The sequence below is a fragment of the Solea senegalensis genome, linkage group LG10, assembly GCF_019176455.1.
Source record: "Solea senegalensis isolate Sse05_10M linkage group LG10, IFAPA_SoseM_1, whole genome shotgun sequence".
Taxonomy (NCBI): domain Eukaryota; kingdom Metazoa; phylum Chordata; class Actinopteri; order Pleuronectiformes; family Soleidae; genus Solea; species Solea senegalensis.
In genome coordinates, this window is record NC_058030.1 from 2,357,714 (window position 1) to 2,370,140 (window position 12,427).

General features: G+C 41.3%; 1 protein-coding gene across 1 annotated transcript; it reads right to left on the minus strand.

Annotated features, from left to right (window-relative positions):
* Positions 1-1,393: 1,393 nt before the first annotated feature.
* Positions 1,394-12,057, minus strand: LOC122775579 (NACHT, LRR and PYD domains-containing protein 12-like). The gene is given in 12 exon segments (XM_044035564.1): positions 1,394-2,728; positions 3,478-3,705; positions 4,580-4,756; positions 4,927-5,103; positions 5,269-5,445; positions 6,140-7,585; positions 7,587-7,920; positions 8,097-8,323; positions 8,882-9,001; positions 9,841-9,990; positions 10,162-10,237; positions 11,573-12,057. Coding segments are annotated over 11 exon segments (3,054 nt in total). The 5' UTR covers positions 10,170-10,237; positions 11,573-12,057; the 3' UTR covers positions 1,394-2,718.
* Positions 12,058-12,427: the final 370 nt, after the last annotated feature.

The following is a 12,427-nucleotide window of genomic DNA, read 5'->3' on the forward strand; positions in this document are numbered from 1 at the left end:
AGATCGTCATCAAGTGTCACACCCAGGTTCCTTACGGTATGAGAAGGAGTTACCACAGAGTTGTCGAGGGTGATGGTTAGATCTGTGGTGGGAGAGCCCTTTCCTTGGAGAAAAAGAAACTCAGTCTTGTCGAGATTGAGTTTCAGGTGATGGTCAGACATCCACTGACAGATGTCGGTCAGACAAGTGGAGATCCGTTCTGCTACCTGTGTGTTGGAGCTGGGAAAAGAGAGAATGAGTTGGGTGTCATCGGCGTAGCTGTGATAGGAAAAACCATGAGAGAGAATAACAGAACCAAGAGAGTTGGTGTATAGAGAGAAGAGGAGAGGGCCCAAGACAGAACCCTGAGGGACCCCAGTAGCTAGAGGACAGGGTTCCGACACGGATCCTCTCCAGGTTACTCTGTATGTTCGGGTTTGAAGATAGGACGAGAGTAGGGTAAGTGCAGAGCCTGAGACACCTAGTTCTTGAAGGGAGGAAGTCAGGATCTGGTGGTTAACTGTGTCAAACGCTGCAGAAAGGTCCAAGAGGATGAGCACAGAGGAGAGAGAGGCAGCCCTGGCAGTGTGGAGTTGCTCAGTGACAGCAAGAAGTGCAGTTTCGGTCGAGTGCCCTGCTTTAAAACCAGACTGAAGAGGATCAAGAAGGTTGTTCCGGTGAAGGTAGGAGGAGAGTTGATTAAAGATAGCGCGCTCCAGAGTTTTGGAGAGAAAAGGAAGTAGAGAGACAGGTCTGTAGTTATTTACTTCAGACGGGTCAAGGGTGGGTTTTTTAAGGAGGGGGGTCACTCTGGCCTCTTTAAGAGAGTCCGGAAAGCAACCAGATGATAGAGATATAATATATTTTGGGCCACTAACGCCTGCACGTTCCAGTGAGTGAGACATCGACGCCAGAGGACAATCTTTCAGTTACTTCTACGGCGTTTTATAACGTTTGTCAAACTTTTCGAACTTGTGTTATTTATGTTATGTTATTACATCCCACAGTGATGAGATGATACGTAATACTAATTAGATATCATTTCAGATATACGATCAGATTGTGATTAGACTGTGATATGTAGTCTCGAACATTCTGACCTTCTTTTCATATTGAGATAGTTCTGTTGTTTAAAAAGTTAAAAAATGGTTAATTGCCTTCTTTTGTGTCTTCTTATTTATTACCTCGGGTATTCCGATTAACACAGGATGACACAACATGGACGGCCGCTCGGCAAAATACTGTAGTCCTGCAGCGTCCTCTAGTGTATTGCAAAATACCGAAATATTTATTTATTATTATAATTATTTTACTTCTGAAAGTGTAAAGTTACAAACACATTATGGATTATTTAATTGAAGCTGTTGTTTTTATTTGTTTTTAATCAGGATCATGCACTGACCTCAAATGATGATTATGTGATAAAGGCAGATGTTTAATGTTGTTGTAACCAGGTTATACTTTAACCCGTAAACTTACATGTAAATATGATCATATAAGCTCAAAGGGGTCTGGGATCACCACTTTAAATAAAATAGAAATATGCAGTCTCCTGGTTCGAGACCTTCTTAAAGAGGACACAGTTATGAATTGAGTGAACTACATAACTGATATCTTTTTAGCTATGGAAAACGATTGATTTCACACACATAAACTCACACAGTTGTATTGTCTTTCGATATCAAATTGTTTTTTTGACATAAAAAAAAACAGTTGACAGATTGTATACAATTTCCCCAACCAAAATAATAATAAAAGAAATATTCTGTCCAGAAATTTAATTTCTAATTTAAATTTTCTGTGGGCCCACTAATTTATTTATTCACAGTTAGAGTTTAGCTCAAAAGAAAATATATAAGTTGGACTCCGAAATCCTTAGTGTAGGAATCTTACTGGCTTAGCAAGCGACATTCATCCAGAACCAGACCTGAAGTCTCTCTCTCATTCTCACTCACTCTCTCCCCGCCAACCGCGCTAATGTGAAAACTTAACATGTGTAAAAAAAACATTAGAAAACAGTGCATAAGTGACATTCAACACTTCACAGAAATTATTTTAACACTCATTATAACATTTGAATAATAGAGCGGTGGTATATTTGTTTTAACGACACCCACACTTCTCCGTGACAAGCTAACTAGCTGCTAACTAGCTACTGACGAACAGCACAAACACATCACAAAGTGCATTAAAAAAGACATGTATTAAACTTGTAGCAGATTAACTGACATACGGTTTACAGGCTTACCTAATGTGAAATAAAATGACTGCCAGTCACCACCATGGAAAGTCCACTGATATATTATAATAATATATATATAATATAATATTTCCACTCTCATATACGGAGCTAACGTAGACGAAGTGCTTCTCCTTCAGCAGTCAAATCGTAGTGTATCCCAGAAGCCACCCGGTGGACTTGACTAGTCTTGTGTGTGTATGTATATGTATATCTATCTATCTATATATATATATATATATGTTGTTTTTATTTTTTTTGTTTCACATGGATCGAAGACCTCGGACGTTTCAGAAAGAATGTTATGAATATGTGAAATGTCGCAGGTTCAGGACGACAGGACCGAGCTGATGATGTTAAAAGTGATGTCACAGCGTCATGGCCACAGAAAAACGACACCATCGGCGTTTGTGTTTGGGTTGGTTTGTTTTTCAGATGATTTTTTGTCCCAGGTCTGCTGAAGCTGCGTCACAGAGCAGGACTCAGGATGAAGATCATCATCACTCCCGCCTGTTGAGAGAAGACGAGTCAGAGTCACAGCAGTGATTCAGTCCAGTTCAGAGCTGCTTCATGTTCACGTGTTACATTTATCATTTTACTTTACAATCACTCATTTACCAAACACTCATGATGTCATCATAAAGTAACTGTGATTTTTGAATGTATACGACAGTTGGTGTGAGCGCCCTCTGCCTTCAGACCAGCATCAGTTCTGTTGGATTATAGTCAGGTGTTTGATTCACCAATAAGACTCAACAGGTAGAAACGTCTTGAAAGTGGATGAGCAACAGCCAGACTCTGCTACCAAGGTGAGGTTGTGGAAGACGTTTTCATGTCACAGGTCAAACACTGTGGGGAGACTCAGTTCAGTGACATCAGGAAAGAGCAGAACCTGAACCCTAACCTCATGGGGGCGGGACATTAGGAAACACATCTGTGGGTTGGATTTGAGGATTCACGTATGTGTGTGTTCTTGTATTTGTTGCTTTGTGAGGACCAAAGGTCATTAAAACCATAAGGTACTTTTCCACAACACTCGACGCATTTATTTCTCTATTCCATCAGTGATAGTACCTGGTACTTGGTGTGTTTTTTTAGTACCTGCTCTGACAAGGTTCCAAAAGTGTAGTGGAAAAGCACCAATAGACAGAGTGTGTGTGTGTGTGTGTGTCACTATTCTCACAGCTTCACTAAGGAAACAGACTGTGATTAATATAGCAATGATCAAAGTGGACACTGACTCTTAACACTCTACTGACCCCAGACTGTCGTCTGGACTCTGCATCTTCAGAGTGTCGTCTGTAGTCTGTGTCTTCAGAGTGTCCAGTCTGTAGTCTGGACTCTTCACAAGATCAGACAGAAGCTTCACTCCTGAATCCTGCAGATAGTTCCCACTCAGGTCCAGTTCTCTCAGGTGGGAGGGGTTGGATTTCAGAGATGAGACCAGATAAGAACAGCTGATCTCTGACAAACTGCAGCCCCTTAACCTGAATAAAGAATAAAAGATGAGACTTTAGACAACGACTGTGTGTGTGAGATTTTAGAAAAAGTCTTTTTTAACCAGTTGCAATCTTTTCTTATCAGAAATGAGATTTATGAAACGTTTCAGTCAAACACGGAAACAGCTCTCTTGCTTACCGTTGACTCAAGTAGCTATGCTGTTTTGGTGCTCCTGGACCTAACTGCAGCTTATGATGTTAATCACAGAATTCTCTTATCGCGCTTAAAACAATGTGTAGTCATCACAGACTCAACCCTCCCATGGTTCCAGTCCTACCTAACTGATCGTAGATTCTCAGTTGTTTTAGGTGATTTCTCCTCACCCACAGCCCCTCTCACTTCTGGAGTCCCCCAAGGTTCCATCTTGGGCCCTATATTCTTTTTGTTATATATATACTGCCACTGGGGTCCATTTTTAATAAACTTAAAATGGCCTTTCACTGCGTTGCAGATGATGTTCAGATCTACCTGTCTTTTAAATCATATTGCCATGCCTCTGTTCAGGCTCTGCTTGACTGTTTCAAAGACGTCAAATCCTGGATGAACAGTAACTTTCTAAATCTAAATGATGACAAATCTGAAATCATTATTTTTGGACACAATGTCCCTGACTGTCTCTCTGGTCTGTTAGGGTCCTCTTTTGCTAACATCCATTCATCGGTAAAAAACCTTGGTGTGACCTTTGACAGTGCTTTTCAATTTGACAACGTGTGAAATCTGTAATCAGGAATAGTTTTTACAAACTCAGAATTTTAGCAAAGGTCAAAGGCTATCTCCCGGCAACTCGTGCAGAACGCTGCAGCACGCCTTCTGACTGGAAAGAGCAAACGTGAGCACATCACACCGATACTGGCCACTCACTTCAGAGTCTCCAGTCTACAATGTGGACTCTCCAGTCCAGAACACAGCAGAAACACTCCTGAATCCTGCAGATTCTTGTTGTCACTCAGGTCCAGTTTTCGCAGGTGGGAGGAGTTGGACCTCAGAACTGAGACCAGAGAAGAACAGCTGATCTTTGACAAACTGCAGCCCCTCAACCTGAATAACGAATAAAACATGAGACTTTAGACAACGACTCTGTGTGTGTGTGTGAGAGAGAGAGAAAGTGTGTGTGTGCGTTTCATTCAATCATCAGTGAATCAAATTAGTTTAACGTTAATGAAATGAAAGTTTAAAAAAACAACAGCAGCTTCTGTCAGTGAACTCACTTCAGAGTCTCCAGTCCACAATGTGGACTCTCCAGTCCAGAACACAGCAGCTTTACTCCTGAATCCCTCACATCCTTGTTCTTACTCAGGTCCAGTTCTCTCAGGTGGGAGGAGTTAGACATCAGAAGTGAGACCAGAGAAGAACAGCTGATCTCTGACAAACTGCAGCCCCTCAACCTGAATGACGAATAAAACATGAGACTTTAGACAATGACTGTGTGTGTGTGTGTGTGTGAGTGAGAAAGTGTGTGTGTTTCATTCATTCATCAGTGAATCAAATGAGTTTAATGTTAATGAAATGAAAGTTTAAAAAACAACAACAGCTTCAGTCAGTGAACTCACTTTAGAGTCTTCAGTCTACAATGTGGACTCTCCAGTCCAGAACACAGCACCTTCACTCCTGAATTCTGCAGATAATAGTTCCAGCTCAGGTCCAGTTCTCTCAGGTGGGAGGAGTTCGACTTCAGAGCTGAGACCAGAGAAGAACAGCTGATCTCTGACAAACTGCAGTCCCTCAACCTGAATAAAGAATAAAACATGAGAAGTTGCTGTTTGAAACCTGTCAGTGTTTGATCATGTGTTCAGAGCTGAGACCAGGACTTCACACTGAGTCTCTGAAAGTTCACAATAATCCAGTCTGTGATTCTAGAAAAATATCAAAGGTGAAAAACACACACATGAGAAGACATGTTGACATTTTCATCAACGTCTTCTCTTGTTGTGTTTGACATGAAACATCTTTCAAGTTCTACATGAACATGGAGTCACAGTGAGGTGTCCATCATGTCCACAGACTGAGTGTGTGGAGCACACCTGGGACCTGGACTCATGTCAAACTCAGACATGTTGGTCCGACCCAGCCCAGAGACACAGACCCGATCAGCACTGACTTCACAGCTGATGGTGGTTATTGACGAGCTAACGTCACTTGAATACTCTGTGTCTTAATGTAAAGTCAGCAGACTCTGGATCTGATCAGGTCTTTGGGTTTGCTTTAAACCATGTAAACGTCCACAGTGAGGTCTAAAAAGTGTTTTCATTCAGTTCAAAGCAAGAATCGCAACCAGCTGATAAATGTGCACTTTAAACTTTCAACATTTAAAACATCTGCAGAAAAACAACACAGCGGACTCACAAAGTGAGAAGAATATTTGATCAATCAAACCATTAATCATCACTGATTGATGATGTTAGTGATCATGTCTGAACTCACCGAGCCTTCCTGCAGTTCCTCACAGCTGGAATTAGTCTGCGTTTTCCCTGGACCGTTGTGTTGTACTTGTTCAGGTCCAACTCATCCAGAACCTCCTCAGACATCTGCAACATGTAGGCCAGAGCTGAGCAGTGGATCTCAGAGAGTTTCTGTCCTCTGTCCTTTGACTTCATGAACTCTTTGATCTTCTGATGCACTGATTGGTCGTTTATCTCTGTCAGACAGTGGAAGATGTTGATGCTTCTGTCAGGTGAGATGTTGTCTGTGTTCATCTCCTTCAGGTTCTCAATGACTCTCTGGATGATTTCTGGACTGTTCTGAGTCTGACCCAGCAGACCTCCTAAGAGTCTCTGGTTGGACTCCAGACACAGTCCATGAAGGAAGCGAACAAACAGGTCCAGGTGACCATTTTCACTTTGAAGTGATTTCTCCATGGCTCCTTTCAGGAAGACATCCAGAGAAGTGTAACCACCACCATCATCATCACCATCTTCTTTTCTGAAGAAGTCCTGCACTACCTCTGTCTTCCTGTTGGTGAAACAGTGGAACATGTAGACTGCGGCTAGAAACTCCTGAACGCTCAGATGAACAAAGCAGTAGACCGTTTTCTGGAAGATCACGCTCTCTCCTCTGAAGATCTCTGTACAAACTCCTGAGTACACCGAGGCCTCTGTCACATCAAGACCACACTGCTCCAGGTCTTCTTGGTAGAACATGATGTCTCCTTTCTGCAGATGTTCAAAGGCCAGCTTCCCCAGCTTCAGAAGAAAGTCCCTGTCTGCCTCCATCAGTTCCTGTGGACTCGTCTCAGATCCTTTATCGTACTTGTTCTTCTTTCTCTTTGTCTGAACCAGCAGGAAGTGTGAGTACAGGTCTGTCAGGGTCTTGGGCAGCTCTCCTCTCTGCTCTGTGGTCAACATGTGCTCCAGAACTGTAGCACTGATCCAGCAGAAGACTGGGATTTGACACATGATGTGGAGGCTCCTGGACGTCTTGATGTGTGAGATGATTCTGCTGGACATATCTTCAGTTCTGGATCTCTTCCTGAAGTACTCGACCTTCTGGTCGTCAGTGAAGCCTCGTACTTCTGTTACCCTGTCAACACATGTAGGAGGGATCTGATTGGCCGCCGCAGGTCGGGAAGTTATCCAGATGAGAGCCGAGGGAAGCAGATTCCCCTGGATGAGGTTGGTCAGCAGCACGTTGACTGATGACCTGTGTGTGACGTCAGAAACAAGCGACCTGCTGTTGAAGTCCAGTGAGAGTCTGCTTTCATCCAGGCCGTCAAAGATGAACAAAGGTTTACACACAGCGAGCTCCTCTGCTCTGACCTTCTGTAATGTTGGATAGAAAACATGGAGCAGTGTGAGAAGACTGTGCTGCTCATCTCTGACCAGGTTCAGCTCCCTGAACGAAAGCACAATCAGCAGATTCACGTCCTGGTTTGAACTTCTGCACTGAGAAGGTTTTTCCAACACCAGCGACACCGTTGGACAGGACAACTCTGATGCTCCCCTGCTGGTCAGGTAAGGCTTTAAAGATGTCGCAGTACTTGATGGGAGTGTCCTGGACCGTCTTCTTCTTGGAGGTTGTCTCCAGCTGCATCACCTCATGTTGAGTATTGACCTCTTCACTCTGTCCCTCTGTGATGTAGAGCTCATTGAAGATCCTGTTCAGGAGGGTTCTACTTCCTCCTCCATCAGTTCCTTCAGTCACATGTTCAAATCTCCTCCTCAGACTCATCTTATGTTCATGTAGAACCTCCTGCAGACCAACATCTGCTGAAAGACAAGAGAGGTCAGAAGTCAGACTGAAGAAAGAATCTGAGCAGCTGATGATTACATGACGTAAAGTAAAAATATGTGAAAATTCTACTTAAGTACAGTAACGATGTATTTGTACTTTGTTACATTACAACACTGAATCTGCTAGTGCTGATGGGAGCTGCTCTCCTTACGAGTCTTACTCTGTACACTGATGGTCTGTGGTCCACGTCCTGTTCTGGGTCTTTTCCCACACTGGGGACAGCAGGAGTCTCCTGGTGGACCAGACTGGTCCCAGTATGAGGAGATGCAGCATCTGCAGAACCAGTGACCACAGCTGGTGGAGACTGGATCTTTCAGGACGTCCTGACACAGAGGACAGCAGGACGTGTGCTCGTCCACAGAAACGGCAAACTTGTGTCTGTGAAGACATTTCTTTATTAATAACATGTCAGGGACAGGTGGACATGCGTGTGGCTGAGACAGACAGTGAATGAAAACCCTCGTTTGTTGACTGAAGCAACAAACTTGAAGAGACACATTTGTTCTCTGATCTGAGACTTTATTTTCTTACAGCTTTGTCTCACAGTGGTTCTGACTGTTGAAACGTTCTAACCCTCATTCTCAAACACTCTAACTCGTCAATGGTTTGATTCATTGATCAGTTTGATCAGATTGTGAGTTCAGTTCTGAGTCTGTTTGTTCCTCACACACATTTATTTCTTCTACCTTCAAAAAAGTCCAGTCAAATTCAATTTGAACCACAAATTTAAAAAAAATGACCTGTTGATCTGAAGCTGTTTTCAGAGTTTCCCTCCAACAGACGTAACAACAACTTTCACACAGACTGAGAAAACAGTGACATGAGAATCTTGTTCTTCATGACTCGTGTGTGTGTGTGTGTGTGTGTTTCCGTCTTTTTGAGGACACACAGGTTTGGTTGTGTACCAACACTTTTATGAATCTGACTGTCTCTTACTTTGTCGCTGAGGCTCCAGGTTCATGAGTGAAGCTTATAATTCGTTCCAAAGACTGGTCACTCTTCACAGACAGACAGCTGGGTCCTGGAGACTCTGCCCTCTGTCTCTGGTTCTGACCTCTGCAAACACAAACAGAGTTTTATCCACATGTTGTTACGCGTGTCTATTTAAGAAAACTGTATGTCTGGCAATTTTGAAAAATGAATGGCCACATGGGCCGTCAAAAATAGTTTCTAGAGTAAACTCTGGGCGGTAGTAAGAAATCTACAGGACCTGATGGTTTATCGGCATATGCTCTTCTGAACTTATGGTCCCGGCTCGGCACAGCACGGTTTAAGTTGCATCTCACTACAAAAAAGTATCGACTCAACGTGGGCGGAGTCATCACTGCACGGCTGTGTGAAATACACTGAAATACAGCAGGTCGCAATCAGCAGTGCTGTCGCTAAATACACCAGACTCCTCTGATAGAGATTGAGATTTTAGACATTTCCCTGGTAGTTGTTGAAGATTAACCCACATTTTTAGGATTGTTTTTAGTGGCTCTGTGCATCTGTTTGTGCTTCCACACTTGCTGCGTGAATGGGGTGAAGTCTGCCATCTCTGATTGCCTTGTTTTAGTCTGTTTTTTGTAGTTGTAGAACTAATCAGGTAATCTTTGTGGTTAGTGAGTTTTTCAGTCAGTTCTAGTTGAGTTTTTATACTAGATGTAGTAGTTTTAGTGATAGACCCTACACTTACAATTATAATAATTCATATTTTTGTAATACTGGAAGAAAAGGCAAAGAGATAATAACAATAAATGTGTTTAAGCTGCTTCCTCTTCTGGTAAAAACTGATTACAAGTTTCCTCATAATAAAATTTTTTATGACAGTTGGTCAAACAGCTGAAAGGTGCATTACTGCCACCTGGAATGATCTGCTGCTAACACGCTTCACTGGACAAACTGTCTCTTACTTTGTCTCTGAGGCTCCAGGTTCATGACTGAAGCTTAGAGGTTGATCCATAGACAGGTCACTCTTCACAGGCAGACAGCTGGGTCCTGGAGACTCTGCTCTGTCCTCGTCTTTCTCCACACAATCACTCATCTGCTGGACTTCAGTCATTCTGAGACACACACACATATTTACAGAGCTTGTTTGAGTAAAATAACTTATATAACTTATCGTAAACCTAATATATAAAAAGCACTTTTTCTCATTAGTTTGTGCAAATGAGCTCCTCACTTACTTAACACTGCTCCACTGAAAGCATCATATTTGCACTTTAAAGAGTTGCCTCTTCATTCCTGTTTCCTGGAGGACATCTGATGTGGATCTGTGTTCAGTCCAGTGACCAATCACACGAGAGAAAACTGAAACACAACCGGAGTTTTCTGTTAGAGAAGGTGTTTTATGAAATCTGCACTTCATGTTACTTGCATGGAGCTCAATCTTCTGTGGCCACAGTGAAGGTGATTGAGTGACATTTGTGTGCCATAGCAGCCTATGTCCAGTAGATGGTGCTAGGCTACTCTGCTTGTATGTTACTGAAGTGTTTCTACCCTGAGATTTCACAAACACATGAGCCACTGACTTTATCACAAACAGTTCTGATGGTTCAGCCTTTAGATTCCCCATGTGTTTATTTGAAGATTAGAAAATGCCACACAGTAAAAGTACTTGTGCATGAAGTAAACAAACTTCTTTGTCTAATTAAATTGAAACCATAAACTATGAATACAAATTGTGGATTTTATACTACTTCAAATTTTAGTTTTTGTTTGCAAATGTGAAATTTGACCCTGGATTTCTCCAAAGGTACACAGTAAAAGTACTTCATACTAATTGTGAAGTACTCACTTAAAACCTACTAAATTATGTCTTTTTTTTCAGTTAAATAAATACATTTTACTAATGGGTTATTTGAAATAGTTATTTCATTTTTAATCAAAATAATTATTTATAGTCGCTTGGATTATTTTTAACATCGTTTTCGCTTTTTACCGGACTTTATTTTGAAAACCGGATATGGACTGCTTGGACCGTTAGAGTAGAAATATTGTAAAGGAGAGAACGTGGCGCACTTCACATTTAGGAAAAACAAATAACGACTGACTTCCATTTCCATTATAATCTGTCAGGATTAAGCAGTGTTGTAATGTAACCAAGTACAAATACTTCGTTGCTGTACTTAAGTACAAAATCCACGTATCTGAACTATACTTTATTTCTAGATACTTTTACTTCTAAAACGTAAGTACATTATATATTTTAAGTACTTTAAGTACTTGTACTTTAAAATCTTTACTTGAGATTTTTTTACTTGATATTATAAAAAGTCACTTCAACTTCTACCAAAGTCATTTTCTGGCAGAGGCAATATATTATATTGTTTGCATTATTTTATTATATATAATCTTAAATACAAAAAGGTAACAACAGAGAAAGAACAAAATAAATGCAATGAAATACAGTATATAAACACCAAAGTAAATTGCACAAATCTACATCTAAAAAAACTACATAAAAAAGATTCCTGCAGTAAACTTTTTCGTATTTTATATACGAGTTTTGTCGCCCTCACATAGATTGCGCCCTGTCAGTCGCCCACATTGCCCATAGCGAAACCGGTTTTCTGGTAACATTCTTTTACTTGTACACACTAAATCATCATATATAATTACCGTTATAAACACGTCAACACTCACCGTTCTGTCTTTGTACTGCGCAGTTAAAATGGCGACTGAACCAAAGTCACAGAGTAGTTTCACTTTCACTTCGCCTCCCTCTGGAAATGACAACATTAACTTACTGTGCTGGCTCTGTTTCAAAAGCAAATATATCAGTTTCACTGGATCAAGTCTCATTCGTCCACAAGCCAAAACCTTTGACTGTGCCGTTCAAAAGTAAACAAGAGAAATGATTACAAAGGAAAAGGCAAAGGACTCACTGAACAACTGACATCACTCTCAACAGACAACACACACTTCATCTACAGTCTGTGTAAACGGTATTAAGTCAGTTTGATATTCAAAATAAAAAAACTATTATGCACTTAAACCACTTCATTGAATTATGTCAAACCAACTGTGCAACACAGATAGTCATATCCTTCATGTATCGCAAGGCTTGTTTTTTCGGGCCGTCTCTTTTGACTATTTATTTTGCCTTTTTTTCCTTCTGAGGAATGAATGAGGTGGAAAGAAATAAGAAAAGAAAAAAAAAGTGCCAGAGTATGGCAGTCAGTTTACAAGTTACAGCATACATTAAGAGTTTTGATAGTTTTTTGTTCTGTGAGGGGGAGATCGTTGATATATATACACTGTTCTTTTTGTACTTCCTGTACTTTCTTTTATAAACACAGAGACATTTGTTTTTGGCTGTGAATGTGAAACTTAGATAACAGTCGAATTAGATCTACTTGCTCAGCGCGTTCGTGAACAGCCAAAAAGGCATGATGGGAGTAACACGGTAGTGAACGGAAAACGTCTCGCAAAGAATGAAGTTGTGAATATGTGAAATGTTCACATGTCACAGGTTCAGGACGACAGGACCGAGCTAAC